Source organism: Carassius carassius, chromosome 24 (assembly GCF_963082965.1).
Source record: "Carassius carassius chromosome 24, fCarCar2.1, whole genome shotgun sequence".
Taxonomy (NCBI): Eukaryota; Metazoa; Chordata; class Actinopteri; order Cypriniformes; family Cyprinidae; genus Carassius; species Carassius carassius.
In genome coordinates, this window is record NC_081778.1 from 14,576,149 (window position 1) to 14,592,346 (window position 16,198).

General features: G+C 37.6%; 1 protein-coding gene across 1 annotated transcript; it reads left to right on the top strand.

Moving 5' to 3' along the window:
• The first annotated feature begins 175 nt into the window (after window positions 1-175).
• On the top strand, window positions 176-16,051 carry LOC132102885 (beta-2-glycoprotein 1-like). The gene is made up of 8 exons (XM_059507591.1): window positions 176-311; window positions 1,402-1,548; window positions 1,665-1,856; window positions 13,190-13,328; window positions 13,421-13,497; window positions 14,690-14,869; window positions 15,069-15,266; window positions 15,362-16,051. The coding sequence occupies exons 1-8, from the start codon at window positions 245-247 to the stop codon at window positions 15,442-15,444; spliced, it is 1,083 nt and encodes a 360-aa protein (XP_059363574.1). The 5' UTR covers window positions 176-244; the 3' UTR covers window positions 15,445-16,051.
• The last annotated feature ends 147 nt before the right edge of the window (window positions 16,052-16,198 follow it).

Consider the following 16,198-nt stretch of genomic DNA (forward strand, 5'->3'; position numbering starts at 1 on the left):
TGTTTGCGCTCATTTGGCATCAGTGGAATTGGGTGAAAGGTCTTTTTTCTGTGGAATTCCAACCAGCATTCAAAAAAACTCAATACGATCCAGATGTGTGTGTTCTTGCATGTATGGTGACTTCACTCCTCCCTCGCCATCACACCCTCCCAAAACCCCCTCCTTCAGACTCTCCCCGATCTTTATACCCCCTCTCCTGTCCCGCTACCTCTTTCATAACCTCTGCTGTGAGTGTCAAGGAAAGATGGAGCGATCTCTGCTTGTGGCTCTTCTGTGTGTGTGGGCCCTCAGCAGTCTGTCTGCAGCATCAGGTGAGCGTGTTTGTGTGCGTGGGTGAGAGAAAATGAAAGGATTATGGGAAGCTTTCAAAATACAACTTAAACATTTTTTTTAATAATGAATGAATGACAGCTCATGTGAGGGATTTTTGCCTTGTTGGACTAGCAAAAAATTCAAAATATATATTTTTTTATGTAAAGAATATATCATTTTTATTTTATTTAAAATGCATTATGGTCTCCATTTCGTTACTTATACAATTTCTGTTCACCAAAAAAAAAAAAAAAAACTGTTACACAAAGACCTGTTAAGTTTTGGAATGAGATAAGTCTAAGTAAATGATGACAGAATTTTCATTTTTGAGTATACTGACATTGATTTTGTCAATTACTACTAATATCCCCTCCCTTTCACATATTGCCTTGAGAATCTATTTCTTAGAGCTGAAATTTGGAATGTTCACAGATACATATGCAGTGGATCATTTTCTGTTTTAAGTTAAAAATCATTGCATAAATCAGCAATGCATCTTTCATTCTACTACCAACATTCTGTTCTGTTATGAGCTTGTAACATTTAAATGCTACATCCTGTTTATGGGTGGGCTACATTTATCACTGACTGGTTTATGTGGATTTATTGTGTTAAACACCTGGTTCAGTTCAGAGAACAGTGTCTTGGGCAGACAGCCAGACATTTAACAGCCTGCTATTTTATGGCACAGATTAAATAGTTAGACGGATACATTTTGCTTGCAAAATGTATGTTGCTTGCATGTACACTCCTACACAGGTCAAAGGTTACGAATAATTCAGATTTTTTAAATGTTTTCAAAAGATTTATGCTTACCAAAGCTGCATTAATTTGAATAAAAAAATAAAAATAAAACAGTGATAGTGTGATGTGTTGTTACAAATTGAAAGAAGGATCATGTAACACTGAAAATTGCAATAATGTCTGCTTAAAATTCAGCTTTGCTATCACAGTAATAAATTACATTTATTATTACAAACCTTTGACTGGTAGTGTATGTTTGTCAGCCCACTTCTATGTGAAACTGATCTATGTGCATTGTCTCATTTCTGCACATTTTTAATGTTTCTGTGTATGCTTATCTTAAAGTGGATGCAACAGAACAGTGTCCAGAGAGAATACTGGGTAACGAGAGAAGACAAACATGTCCAAAAAAGTGTCAGCAAGATAAAGACTGTGGAAACAAACGTCAGTGTCTCTGCGACGGCCAGTGCGGACTCAGCTGTGTGGCACCTGGTCAGAGCTAGAAACATAATGATATGAAACTTAAAAAAAAGCAAAAAACCAACACAATTACTAATGATATTAAAGGCAATGTTCACAGTTTTCATGTGATTCTTCTCTGTGAACAGGTCGTACATGTCCATGGCCTCTCCCACCTGGAAACAATTTTGATTTAGCTCTCCTTTCCCCTTCACCCTCTTTCTCGGCTCTGCTTGAGGTTCGCTGTAAGTCTGGGTTCACCATGCAGAATGGGCTGGACACTACAATACGCCGTTGCCAAGGTGACCGGCAGTGGAGTGGAGATGAACCTGTTTGTACAGGTAAGAAAGAGAAAATATTTAAACTGTTATGGATTTTTTTTTTCAGTACTTTACAGTTTATCTATCTATCTATCTATCCATCTATCTATCTATCTATCTATCTATCTATCTATCTATCTATCTATCTATCTATCTATCTATCTATCTATCTATCTATCTATCTATCTATCTATCACTTAATCGTTCTGTCTTTGGAATATATATAATACATCTTAAAGTTTCTCTAATGGTTTTTGTTGCACCTTTGGTTTAGCAAGGAACCCTCCTCTTCTACTTACAGTTTTTCTCAAATCAGAAATGAAATTCTCAAAACTACTTGTACAACCTCCACATGATCTAGTCATTTGTAGACATCATAAAACCAGTTTCTCATTCTATTTAACAAGCTGTGATGGCTTTGGTACATTCATGCAATTATGTACATTTGTCTGCATATTCCTACATTATCAGTTACTAATGTCTAATGTATAGTTCTCTGTGCAATAGTCTTACCTCTCAAAATATCTAGGCATTAGTTCATCGTATAAGTCATTAAATGCAAAATTGCTGATGTAGTTGTCATAAACTGTCAAGCGCATTTTCTACACTTTTCTATTAGATTTTTTGTACATTTTCAATTACAGTTTTTCTCAGTTGCTTTGGTACATTACTCAAATCATCCTTGACATTTGCAAAACAGTAAGTGCAAAACAACTCATACAAATAGAAAACACCATGGATTACCTGCAAAAGCCAGTCTCTTGCTCAAAATCCTTAGTTCATCTCTCAAAAATAAATATCTGTGTCAATGAACATGTCAGTGCCATCAGAATGACAAGTCCTTGTGTCATAGTTTACGGAAAAGACAGTCAAATTGCTTAGTCATGTTGTCAATATAACAGAGGGATGTTCCGATGTAAACTATGACAACATTTTGGATGACAGTCATTGTGCTGAACAGTATGCCATATGCTTATGTATGTCATATATCCATTTCAAAAATAAAAATGTACACATTACTGTATGTGGGATATTGATCGAAAGAGACTGGATAGAATTTTCAGTTACACTTTTACTAGTGGTCTGACCAAAAAAACAAACCAAAAAAAAACCTTAACAATGTCAATGTGATATAGAAAAGGGAAAAAGAAATATGGGCACAAAGATGTAAATAAGTCAATTTTCTGAATTTGTAACTCTTGTGTTGTCCTCTGTCTATACATTATATACTTTCTAACTGAAGATTCATGAGATGAAAACCTTTGAGCTATTTCAGAGAAATGGTTTATCATTGGTTTATCTACATTCTCTTCATTAGTCAAGATTCGCTTGCACAATTCATGGCAAATTGACAAAAAGTCTAATAATAATGAGTAAAAATAAAAATAAAACATGTTCTTGGCAGTTTATGACAAATAGATTAACCATTTTGCATTTAATGACCTATACGATGAACTAAAGGCTAGATGTTTTGAGGGGTAAGACTAACTGTATAATACATTTTGAGTAACATGACATTAGCAACTGATAATGTAGGAAACCGCAGATAAATGTGCATAATCAATTGCATGAATGTACAAAAGCAATCGCAACTTGTTCAAAAGAATGAGAAACTGGTTTTATGATGTGTATAAATGACTAGATGATGTGGAGGTTGTACAAGTAATTTTTGAGAATTTCATTTCTGATTTGAGAAATGCACCAACGTGACTGAGAAAAACTGTAATGAAGTGCAGGTAAATCTTGACTTTCACTAATGAAGAGAATCTTCATCAACTAATGATAAACCAATTCTCTGAAATTGCTCAAATGTGCATCTCATAAACCTTCAATTGTAAAGCATACAGACAGACCTCTCTGCTGGCCTGGCAAATCAACAATAGCTCTGTGGCCGATGACATTTCGACCACAACTTCTACTTTTGGTCAAGTTGAAGCTAGCCCCATTTACATATATGAAGTTGTGAGATGGTTCACTTGACTCCAATTCCACATTGGATTGCAAGAGAAGATTTTCGTTTTGATGTAGATGAGAATCTGTGGGCCGACTGACTGGCACATCAGGAGGTGTAGACAGACTGCACTACAATTTCTCTACAATTGCCTTTATAATTTTGTATATTTGCCTTTGTGCCCTTATTTCTTTTCTATATCACAATGACGTTGTGTTTTTCTTTCCGAACCACTAGCAAAGTGTAACTGTGAATCCTATCCAGTTTCTTTTAATCAATATCCCACACAGTAATGTGTATTTTTTCTGGATTTCAATACAGTAAATGTCATCCATACTGTTATATAGTTTACACCAGAGTTTACACCAGTTTACACTGTAGTATTGACAACATGACTGGCATTTTGACTGTATTGTTTGTGAACAAAGCCTCAAGGACTTTTCATTCTGATGGCACTGATATGTTTACTGACATAAATACTTACTTTTGAGAGATTAACTAAACATTTTTAGGAAGTTACAGGCTTTTGCAGGTAATCCATTGTTTGGTGCGGTTTGTACAAGTTGTTTTGAGAAATGCACATACTACTTTGCAAATAGCAAGGATGATTCGAGAAATGCACCAAAGCGACTAAGAAAAACTGTAAATCCATTTTTCATTATAAAGGGATATGAGCCCTCTATATGTTTCTTTGGAGATCTGGAAAAACCTCTTGTTATTGGATTGTAGGTCTTTTTAGGTATAAACTATAACAGGAGTAAAGTGACGCCCTCCTGGGTTCTTTAAAGCACTGGAACATATATTGTTTCCTAAATAACCATAAAACCCAAAACTGTTCTTCTATGGCCATAATTTCAATTAGAGGTCTGCAGAAGGTCTTGCAGGTGGTCCTAAAATAGATACATATTTGAAATAAATAGGATTATAAACATAAAAATGGCTCAGAGAATTATAGGTGATTTATTTTTTATTTTTTTTTGGTATATGAGTGAACATTTACGGTGCCCGAGGGATGACATGGTCGTTTCACTTTTTGTAATGGCCAAGACATAATAACTCATGGGAACATGATAATATGTTGTGGCCATGAGATATTAATATTAATTGTGGGAACATCATATTAACTCATGGGAACGTCATATTATGCCCTTATATTATGCATTTATGTAACAGTTATTCATGATAAACTTCATTTGAATGCTGACTATTGCACATAATAAAGTCTGGTAGCCAAGGCATATGGTTAATATAATAATTTAATAATATTTTTTCTATAATAAATAATAATAATCAGGGTGCCGGGGAGGATGCGTGGGATTTCCCCTCTTTCTGGTCAAAGTATCCCTGCCGCTGCTTAATTACTTTTATCCCCGGTGGGGATAAAAGTGATCAGTGCTACTACACTATTGGCGAGACGGATCACAAAACTTATCACGGATCCGTGGTTTGATTAAAGTCAATTTGATTTTAAAATGCGCTACTTTGGCTGGTGCGCAGCCTCTCAGTATTCACCACTCTGCAGACTTGCTCAACATCTGATTGGTTACACCTCACGAGTAATAGCCTATCAACACTTGCGAGACGGTTGAAGCCGGGTCTGCTGGGCAGTGGGGTTGCTAACTTGGTGACTTTGTCGCTAGATTTAGCGCCTTTTTTAAAAAAAGCGACTAACAACAAATCTAACGACTTTTTGGACAATCATTATTTAGTCTCTGAGACTCTCTGGTGCTACCGCACGAGCGCGAGGTCTCTCTTTCCCATCGCGAGCCTCTCTCTCTGCATCTGCTGTGTTCAGCGAGTGCAGAGAGGAGCAGCACTTTCAGTAAAAAAAAAAAAAAAAGATATTATGTTGCTTCTAACTCTATTTTACAAGCAAGTATAGCCGACATCAATCACAGCACAACCACTGACTTTATCGTATGTGTTTTTGATTTCATTAGTGAAGATTAATGTTTGAGAGCTGGTTATGTAGTCTTAATGGACCGCGTTTCAGTCATTGTAATATTCATTCCGTTGTCTGACAAAACATCTTAGAAACATTAAAATATAGTAAAAAAACTGTTTTATTGAGAATTTAATTAAATGGCTAAATTAAATTGCAGACTATAGGGAGGCAATACAATACGACGCACTTACGTCATAAATATGCTAATTAGTGCATGACGTTATATAGTTCATGTTCTCATGAATTATTTTTATGAATTAAAATGTTTCAAAACATCCCCCCCTCTGTTTTTTTCACAAATCGCACCCTGATAATAATAATTTCTTAATTCAAAATATAATATTAAAGAATAAATCGCTGATAATCCCGGGGTTGTTATGGTCACGCAGGTTTGTTTATGCATTAAAATCGTGGCCATGAAAAAAACATGTCATTCCCTCAACATAAGAACATAAGGATGTCGTTACCAGAAGTTATTATGACGTTCCCACAAATTAATATCTCGTGGCCACAACATATTATCACGTTCCCACGAGTTATCATGCCATGGCCACGACAAAACTAAGTGAACCCACCATGGCATCTCCTGGGCACCATAATAGACATTACTATAGTGTAACCAAGATAATGTAGCATTTCTAAATTGAAGGACCTTGGGTTGGTTCAGAGTCTAGATAGGGTTCTCTGGATCTGTAACATTAAAAAATCTGATATTGCATAAATACACATTAACAATGGAAAATGACACGAAAACATCAGTTTCGTTACCCTCATCTCATTGGTAAACCATGCAGTTAATTTCAATATTATGCAATTCAGGGATAAGGCTTCAGTAGCAGCAATATTATGGTGGTGATATTGAGTGCAACCGACCACGATCTCAGGAGAAAAAAATCTGAAATATGTGTCAGTGTCTGCATGATGCCTTTTATTTATTATTATTATTTTTCTTTTTGGTTGCATGAGTAATAAAAGCTTAGAGCTTGTGGACCTGGGTCACCACTTGTTTCTGAGCTTTGAGGTTTTAGTCTTTAGACTCCAGCTCTATGGAGAGGAGGTGTGAATCGGCAGAGCTGCAGGCTGCAGCATTCCCAGTATCACCCCCTCTGTAACACATGCATATATTCACACACACACATTTCCGGAGTAACATGAGAGGTATTTCTAGGAATGAGCTGTCAAAAGACCCGAAGTGTGGGCGTTTGGGGTCTGTGAGAACCATCATGCAGAACTATATTATCTGCAGATCAGTAACATGGAATATTTAACAAGCAGAGACAGGCATGTAGACACGCTGGATTCACACACAAAGTTCAAGCTCATTCAAAGCTGAATTGATGTACAATGGAAATTTGGTATGTATGCATGCTGACTGTGTGATTTCCTCCCTCTTCTTTAAACGGTCATCCTCACAAAATGGGGAGAGATTTGATACATAACTGCATGAGTCAACTGCTCAAGAGGGAATGTGAGAACAGCTTGTTCCAGATGGATTTTTTTCTGATAAACCTCAAAATGAAGCTGCACATTCTGTCCATCCATCATCTGGGTACCCGCTCAGCCACACGTTGACCTGTGAATCCATTTGTCATCCCTACATATCCATCTGTCCATTCACCAAATCATGTATTTATACTAACGCTACCTCATCTAATGCAGTAGATAAAAGCTCCAGGCCAACATCCACAGGGTCATCCATTTGAATTCCTATCATGACCATGCTTTTAGTTGTAATATCTCTGGTCTTAAGGCCCTTTTACACCAAGAACGATAACTGTAAAGATTACTGTATCAGTGTCTAGACCAATGGACAATAACATTCTGTTTATTTTAAAAGTGTACTGCAGTTTTGTCATCTTTTGTCATCACCTCATTCTCTTTAAAATGGGGTAGATTCAGATTGGCTGTCAATGTTTTTATCGTTCGTCAAGTTCTGAAAGTGATTCCAACAATAATTTTTCTCTGTGTAGTTATTGTTATAGTTGTGGTCTGAACTTCCCTATTCTCATAGAATTAGAACGAATATTGCTATCATTAAATGTATTGTTCTTAGTGTGAATGGGCGTTGATACATTTTAATGTGACACTCATTTTTATCTACTTATTCAGAAATACATAAAATGCAGTGCAATGACCTCAATATACTTCTAATTTCTAAAACTTTTGTGTTGCAAAACTTTTGCATTCACTTGCCAAACATTTTCTTTAGGTATTGCTTTTCACAAAGAAACTTTTTTTTCCATCACTGTGTCTTCATAGGGGCTCCTGTAGTTTTTATATGTCAAAAAAAGAAAAAAACATAAAAAAAAAAAAAACTGAATGTTCTGTTTCCTTTTGCTCCAGACCACCAGAGGCAGTGCTGAAAGCACTAGTGGAAAATCACTCATGCTCGCGATTGACTGAGAACAGAATAACAAAGCTGTCAGCTCATGACATGTCTTGAGCTATAATAACCCTGTAACACATAATCTCAACCTCTTTCTCACTCTCGCTTGTTTGTGCAGCTAGCTGCTGAAGAGTTCTTCAGGATATCCGCGAACTGTCTCATCCTTGCCTACATTGCTATCTTTATTTGTCATTGCCTACATCTCTATCACTATATACTACATCGCTATTACTCTCCTCCAGTGTCACTGCAGTCAACTGTAAGCGCAAACAGACATTTCAAAGTAAAAAAAAAAAAGATTTAGAACACAAAATTGACCAGCTGTCTTCTGCAGTAGAGATGTTATTGTTACTGATTCTTCTGGCTCACCCTAATATGGAGGTACAAGAGAAGGTTCAGCTTGAATCATGCATCACACCATAACAACCGATGCATACAGGGCTGGAATTAGATGTGATGTCAGTGGCTGTCTCTGACTCACTTTTTGAAGCTACTCCAATAATGTCTGTAGCTGAAGAAAATTTGCCTGCAGATAAATCACTCTGGCAGTGAGACCAGAAAGAAAGTTGGCTTGCACTCTTGCTGTGACCCAGACATAGTGAGACTTGGTAGCATGCCACCTATATAATCTAGTGTGGCAGCTCTCATTTAATCTCCTGATGAGGCACTTCATGAAAATGTGCACTGTCCTAATGTCGAGTGCAGACACACAGATGAGCTACTGTCCCATGGATACAATTCTACAGCAAGCCTTAGCCATTAGTTTCCAATTCCTTGGCACACGTGCTTGTAACTTTACATTCCTCTCTGAGAGAAGCTTCTTCTGACCCATTAGTGACAGAACTAACTGAACCCTCTTTACAAGCTATGGGTGTTATTGCCAGTCACAGTGGCACTGCTTTAGGCACTCTCGTGCAAGCTTGATGGGAAGGTTTGGTTGCCTCCCTCTTCTTTGCCAGAGGTTTGTCAAAACAATTTGAGATGACTGCCATAAGTTTCAGGTCAATCCGGCCATCGTCTGCTGTTGGTAGCTTCACATTTGCCTTCAGATTCTTCTCTTACTGACAGTAGGACAACATTAGCCGAGTTGCACTGTTGGGCTAAAAGCGAGCATGCTAGTGTGTGCCAGGGCCAGTCGCGTTTCCACTGTCACTTCCGGGGCTTGATCGTGCCTCGTCTGGGCTTCCTCGGGGCCAACGGCCAGGTTTTTTTGGCCTGATGAAAACCTTGGGCCAAAGCGGGCCAGCTGGGGCTAAATGAGTGGTTATGAACAAAGGCAGAGTTTCTTCGCATCTGGAGAGCGTCAGCGCTGCAGATCATTTCATAAAGATAACAGCTATAACACCAGCATTAAAAACTTCTTAAAATAAGTTGAGCTCAAAACTCACTTTCAGTCAGCAGCGAGTGTTTGAAATAATATTTATAAATGTTGAAAAAGACTATGCACGCTAGGTATTAACATAGTAAACATGGTAAATATGACCGCTTGAAGAAATCAGACATCAGCTTCTTATTCTCTATCACAATCATGTATTTATTTAGTAACATGTTTTATCTGTAATAAGTCTTGTCTCGAGAGTTTAGCTCCACGTAGCCTATCATAAAAATATAATAATGTTTTTTGATCGGGAGCTTTTATAAAAATAGAGAAATTATCATTAATTCTAAATGTGATCTATGTGGCTACAAATAAACAGAAACAGTCTCGACTGAATAAGCAGGCTATTTTCATAACGCTTTAGCGTTAAAAAATAAATAAATAAATAAATACATTTATCTCTGTGACAAATTTTCAAGTCTGATAAATTTATTAATCATGCTCAGTGTGTCACTTATAGTAAAACATTTATGCTTTTGAATTTAAATATTTAACAAAAAATGCAAACAAAATTCCGCTGTTATCGTGTTCGTTTTGTGATAACACACGTTCCAGTGATTTATTTCTTATTTTTATGATAACTTCTCTTTGTTGGTGAAATGATGGGGTTGCATGACGTTGTTCCTGAGAGGCGTGTAAAGGGCGGGTTTTAGTGAAGCACAGTGGAGCTTCTGGCTCGACAGTGGAAATGCAGCACTATTCTGGCCTCGGTGCTACTGGCCAAAGGCTATTAGCCCGGTCGTTTAAGCCCTGGCTCGCACTGGCCTGACAGTGGAAAAGTGGCTATTATCATTTGCCAAGCAGGCCAGACCTACAGAGTCAGTAAGGAGGGAAAGTTTGGTACACAAAACCAGACCAATTGAAACTGTGGGTGTGGCCACAGAGACCAAAAGGCTTTTCTTGGAGTGTTCACAGAGGGCCAGCCAACACTGTTTTGAATGTTTGTGCTCCGTCCACACAAAAGTTGTATGCTTGTAAGTGGAAAGTGTTTTGTGACTGGTGTTCTACTAGCAGTGTTGATCCATTACACTGTCCAGTGGGATGCATTTTAGATTTTTTGCAGCACTTTGATGTTGGCTCAAATGTGGTCTGACTCAAGGATTTGAGAACAATATTCAAATCCCACATCGGACTCCGTACACCACATAGAGGAAATAAAATATTAGCTCCTATCAGGAGGGCAAAAATGAACCTGTCAGACCCAAGAGAAGAAGTACTAAACTCCGATTGATGAGCCGCTAATATGCCACATACACCTTCTGTATATCATTTAAGACCACATTTCTCTTGGCCATTACAACAAAATTCATAAATCAGAGATTTCTCTCTGTTTGAGGAGTACTTGATTGTATTGGCTGCACTGCCAGCAGACTGAACTGACAGACGATTGGAGCTATGTCCAGTTAGATCTTTAAGAGCTTACATTGTTAAGACAGCAGCTTGGCATAAGACAGACCAATTGTTTGATCGTTTTAGCAATGTGCGCAGGAGTGCTGCGCTTTCCAAACAGAGAATGGCACACTGGGTGAGTCAGGTAATTTCTCATGCATATGAATGAGTCTATGGGACAGTCTGTGCCTTCATCTATACACAGTCACTCTACTCATGCTTTGGCAATGTCTTGGGCAGCGTTCAAAGTAGTGTCACTCTCTGAGATTTGTACTGCAGTAACTTGTAGTTCAGATTGCACATTTTCTTGTTTTTACAGATTAAATGTGACTCCCTTTTAAGTGGTGTGTGCTGCAGTGCTAATAGTCTATACATATGTTTCACATGGGGACTCTTTGTGACTTAATAGGTATTTGTCTTCCACTAGTGCTTTCAGCACTGCCTCTGGTGGTCTGGAGCAAAAGGAAATAGAACACAGTTACAAACGTACAGTCGTGGCCAAAAGTTTTGAGAATTACATAAATATTAGTTTTCAAAAAGTTTGCTGCTAAACTGCTTTTAGATCTTTGTTTCAGTTGTTTCTGTGATGTACTGAAATATAATTACAAGCACTTCATACGTTTCAAAGGCTTTTATTGACAATTACATGACATTTATGCAAAGAGTCAATATTTGCAGTGTTGGCCCTTCTTTTTCAGGACCTCTGCAATTCGACTGGGCATGCTCTCAATCAACTTCTGGGCCAAATCCTGACTGATAGCAACCCATTCTTTCATAATCACTTCTTGGAGTTTGTCAGAATTAGTGGGTTTTTGTTTGTCCACCCGCCTCTTGAGGATTGACCACAAGTTCTCAATGGGATTAAGATCTGGGGAGTTTCCAGGCCATGGACCCAAAATATCAACATTCTGGTCCCCCACTTTTGCCTTATGGCACGGTGCTCCATCGTGCTGGAAAACACATTGTTCTTCACCAAACTGTTGTTGGATTGTTGGGAGAAGTTGCTGTTGGAGGGTGTTTTGGTACCATTCTTTATTCATGGCTGTGTTTTAAAGCAGAATTGTGAGTGAGCCCACTCCCTTGGATGAGAAGCAACCCCACACATGAATGGTGTCAGGATGCTTTACTGTTGGCATGACACAGGACTGATGGTAGCGCTCACCTTTTCTTCCTCGGACAAGCCTTTTTCCAGATGCCCCAAACAATCGGAAAGGGGCAATGATGGCTGCACGCGTTTCTTTGCAGGTCACCATGGTTAACAATGGAAGAACAATGATTTCAAGCATCACCCTCCTTTTAACATGTCAAGTCTGCCATTCTAACCCAATAAGCCTGAAATAATGATCTCCAGCCTTGTGCTCGTCAACATTCTCACCTGAGTTAACAAGACGATTACTGAAATGATCTCAGCAGGTCCTTTAATGACAGCAATGAAATGCAGTGGAAAGGTTTTTTTGGGATTAAGTTAATTTTCATGGCAAAGAAGGACTATGCAATTTATCTGATCACTCTTCATAACATTCTGGATTATATGCAAATTGCTATTATAAAAACTTAAGCAGCAACTTTTCCAATTTCCAATATTTATGTAATTCTCAAAACTTTTGGCCACGACTGTACTTGTGGTTCTATGATCAAGTGGAAGACTGTGACTAGAGTTTCTGGTCACTTGGTATCATGAGAATGATGTAGAGGTCAAGATGACGTGTTAGCGGGTTATTATAGCTCAAAACACATCATGAGTCACAAAGTGACAACTTTGTTATTCTGTTCTTGATCAAGCTCAAGCATGAAGGATTTTCACTAGTGCTTTTAGCACTGCTTCTGGAGGTCTTCCGGTTGTAACATGCAAATCACTGGTACTTAGTAGTAGCATAATCTTTTATTATTATTTCTAAACAAACAAAACTGCTTATTTGTAAAAATTTAAAAAAAAGTTTGTCAGTTTAATAAAGTCATGTGGTAAAACTAACATGCAGGGGGGGAAAACACCAAACAGGAAATTATAAAACAGAGAGGACTCCTGCAGACCCTCATGACTGTGTGTCCAGGTCCAGTCAATTGAAATATCTTTTTTTATGTCAAAATATGTTACAACTTTTTCCTTTTTAACTGATTTTCACTAGTCTACATTTTTAGATTAAAATTGAAAAGGTTTTTCCAAAACAATAAGAAACATGAATACAAACATTACAATTCTTAAAATTTTGCACGTGTTTTCAATTAAATGTCTACGAAATCAACCAAGCATTTTAATGCATACTCAAGTCAAGAGATAAATAAGCTATTTTGATTTTTCCATCAGCCTCCCAAGGAGGAGGTCTTGCAGCAGAGCCAGTTCTGATGCCTGAGGTGTCCTGTTCTTTGCCTGATGATGATGATCTGCTCTCCGTGCAGGGCAATGCCACCGTAGGATCCACCATCCAGTACCAATGTGCACCTGGGTGAGACTGAAGTGAAAAAACTGTGGCTGATATAAACAGAATACCTAGTTTTATCATGCTAATCTACAGACCTCACCCTCTTTCCCATACAGATCTGTGCTGATTGGAAATAGTGAGAATATCTGTCATGAGAATCAGATGTGGCAATACCCTCACCCCTTTTGTCGCCGTAAGTATTTGTATGCATAGGCCTGTGTGTGTGTCTACATGTACTCCTCCACGTGGGAATGACTGAGACATTGATCCTGCTAAAAGGAAATAACAGGTGTATTAGTATGTCCTTGAGGAAGATGTTAATCCAAACTGCTAAAGAGAACTCAGTTTGTATGCTCTTGCACAACAAAGCAATGAGAGAGAAATGAGAGGACAGCGGGAGAGAGAAGAGCAATGAAGACTGTGTGGGTTTGTGTGTAGGTGGATAGGGCACTGTGTGTAATGTGCAGAGCTAGTGAAGCCGATGCGGTTTTGACTAATATATGCTGGCTGGGGCAATGCTGCCCCCTGTTGGATCAACCTAGGCTTGTTTTAAAAGCATATTCCGGATTCAGTACAAGTTAAAGGGATACTTTGCCCAAAAATGAAAACTGTCATAATTTACCCATCCCTCAAGTTGTTCCAAACTTGTATGAATTTATTTCTGCTAAACATAAAAAAGATATGAAGAATGTTGGTAACCGATGATGGTAGCCAATGAGTCCCATAATATTTTTCAGGCTACTTACGGAGTCAGTGGCTACTGTCTACTTTTTCGTTACCAAACATGCTTCATAGTATCTTCTTTTGTGTTTAACAGCAGAAAAAATTCATTCAGGTTTGGAACAACTTGTGGGTGAGTAAATGATGACAGAATTGTATTTCTGGGTTAACTATCCTTTTTAAGCATCAAAAGCATTTATAGGGCAAAAGATTAATTTCAACTGGTCTTTTCTTTCTTTCTTTTTAAATTTCTTTCTAATTTTCTTTCTAGTTTCTAATTAATTAATTAATTAATTAAAATGTGCCTAACCCTGAGGCACATGAAGTGAAGGCCAGTTTTTACACAATAAAATACTTATTGTTTCAAAAGTCAAAAAGTTATAAAATAAATATGTATGTTTACACAAATTTTGTGACAAAAATGTATGAATTTTTTTTTTGGTAAAGTTATATTACATTTTTATAACTCCTTTGGTTTGAAAAACTAGCCCCCCGTTAATAGCTCCCTGCTATTAAAACATTAACACATTAAAATTGTTTGCTATTCATGTGCTGTCAGTTGAGTCTGGGAATATGCCTTTATATTTATTCCTTAATAAGGTTTTATTTATAATTCTGTAGTAACTTACATGTGTATGTAAGTGTGTGCATTTATATTTTATCAGGTGTGGTTTGTCCTCCTCCTAAGGAAGTTGAGCGTGGACATCTGGTGGCCGTCCAGAGAACTGAATATGAAGTTGGAGGTACAATCTATTACCTCTGCAAAAAGAACTTCTTGTTGGATGGACCAAATCAAGTGACTTGTCTACCTAATGGGACATGGAGTGCAGAGCCTGCCTGCCGGGGTAAATACAGTTGGCAACGAAACAATAGGCATTTAATCATCATGAATGTGTTGAATATTAGCATTGAAAATTTAAGGTGTATAAATATAAGGTCTGGAATGTTTTGGTTTCCAGCCGTGAATCCTAAACCTCCTTTCCTTTTTGTCATGACAAATAGCATCATTCTCTTCATCATTTCTTCCCTTGTCTTTCCGATCAGCCCGCTGTCCAGTCCCTGCTCAACGTAGCAGGGTGATCGTGGGAGGAGTAAAGCGCTGGCCATATGATCTGACGGATGGAGTGGTTGCTCATGGAGAGAATGTGACATTTTTCTGTAAACATCCAGAAAAACTGTGCAGCTTCACTGCCACAGAGGTCTGTGTGGATGGACAGCTCATGCAACCTAGCTGCTATCTTGGTAGGCTACATAATTCAACCCACATTTATGCACATAATATAATAACATTATAAAAACAACCCTGAATTACCTTCGTCTCCCTTTTTTCTCTTTAGACCCTACCTGGCTGCAGTTCAAGCTCTTTCCTCATCGTCTGGTTTCAGAGATTAATCCATGTGATCCTGCTGACCTTCAGTAAACTCATCAAATTTTGACAACACATATTGCATGTTGGCACACACAGCTCTCTCTTCACTCTGACACCATGACCTGGAGTCTGGATCAACATAAATTGCCTTATTAATATGCCAACTATATTTGTTTTGGATTTGATATCTGTAGGATCTCACAGTTATGCCTCACTTAACTCTTCTCTTTTCTGTGTTGTATGCTGCATTGACAAAGTTATATATGCAAACATCCTCATACTTGCTTGAGGTCTTGTTTTCCATTAACTGCTCTCTTTTCTTGTGTTTTGTTGTCATACAAAGTGATTTTTTTAGAGGCAGTATTTGTGTTGATTTTATTATAATATTTTATTTCTTTGTTTATTTTGGCTAACTAATATGTTTGTCAAACCAACAACCACGAATGCACAAAAGCAGATATGTTTAGAGTTAACTGATCTTTCACTGGACTGCTTGATTGGATTACATAAAGAATAGTCTACTTGGGAATGTTATAGCATAAAAGAATTATTGCCGTTACACAGATTCAGTTTTGCATTGTGTGAACACAGGGAATCATCTCTGAATGTATATTCCTCTTGTAATGTCATGATTCTTCAATAAAGAATCTGGAAAGTTTGTTGTCATTAAGAACACTGAATTATATTACCTGGTTAGTCTGTATAAACGATTTCTGTAGCGCACAAATATTTGTTTAAGTGCTGCATTCAGTCTATATATATATATATATATATATATATATATTGAATGATGTGCCACAATTTA

Excerpts from the sequence above, each read along its gene's own strand:
- LOC132102885 (XM_059507591.1), top strand. The coding sequence starts at position 245 with ATGGAGCGATCTCTGCTTGTGGCTCTTCTGTGTGTGTGGGCCCTCAGC. Across the intron at positions 1,549-1,664 it reads ACTCAGCTGTGTGGCACCTG|GTCGTACATGTCCATGGCCT; the intron begins GTCAGAGCTAGA and ends CTCTGTGAACAG. Across the intron at positions 14,870-15,068 it reads TGCAGAGCCTGCCTGCCGGG|CCCGCTGTCCAGTCCCTGCT; the intron begins GTAAATACAGTT and ends CTTTCCGATCAG.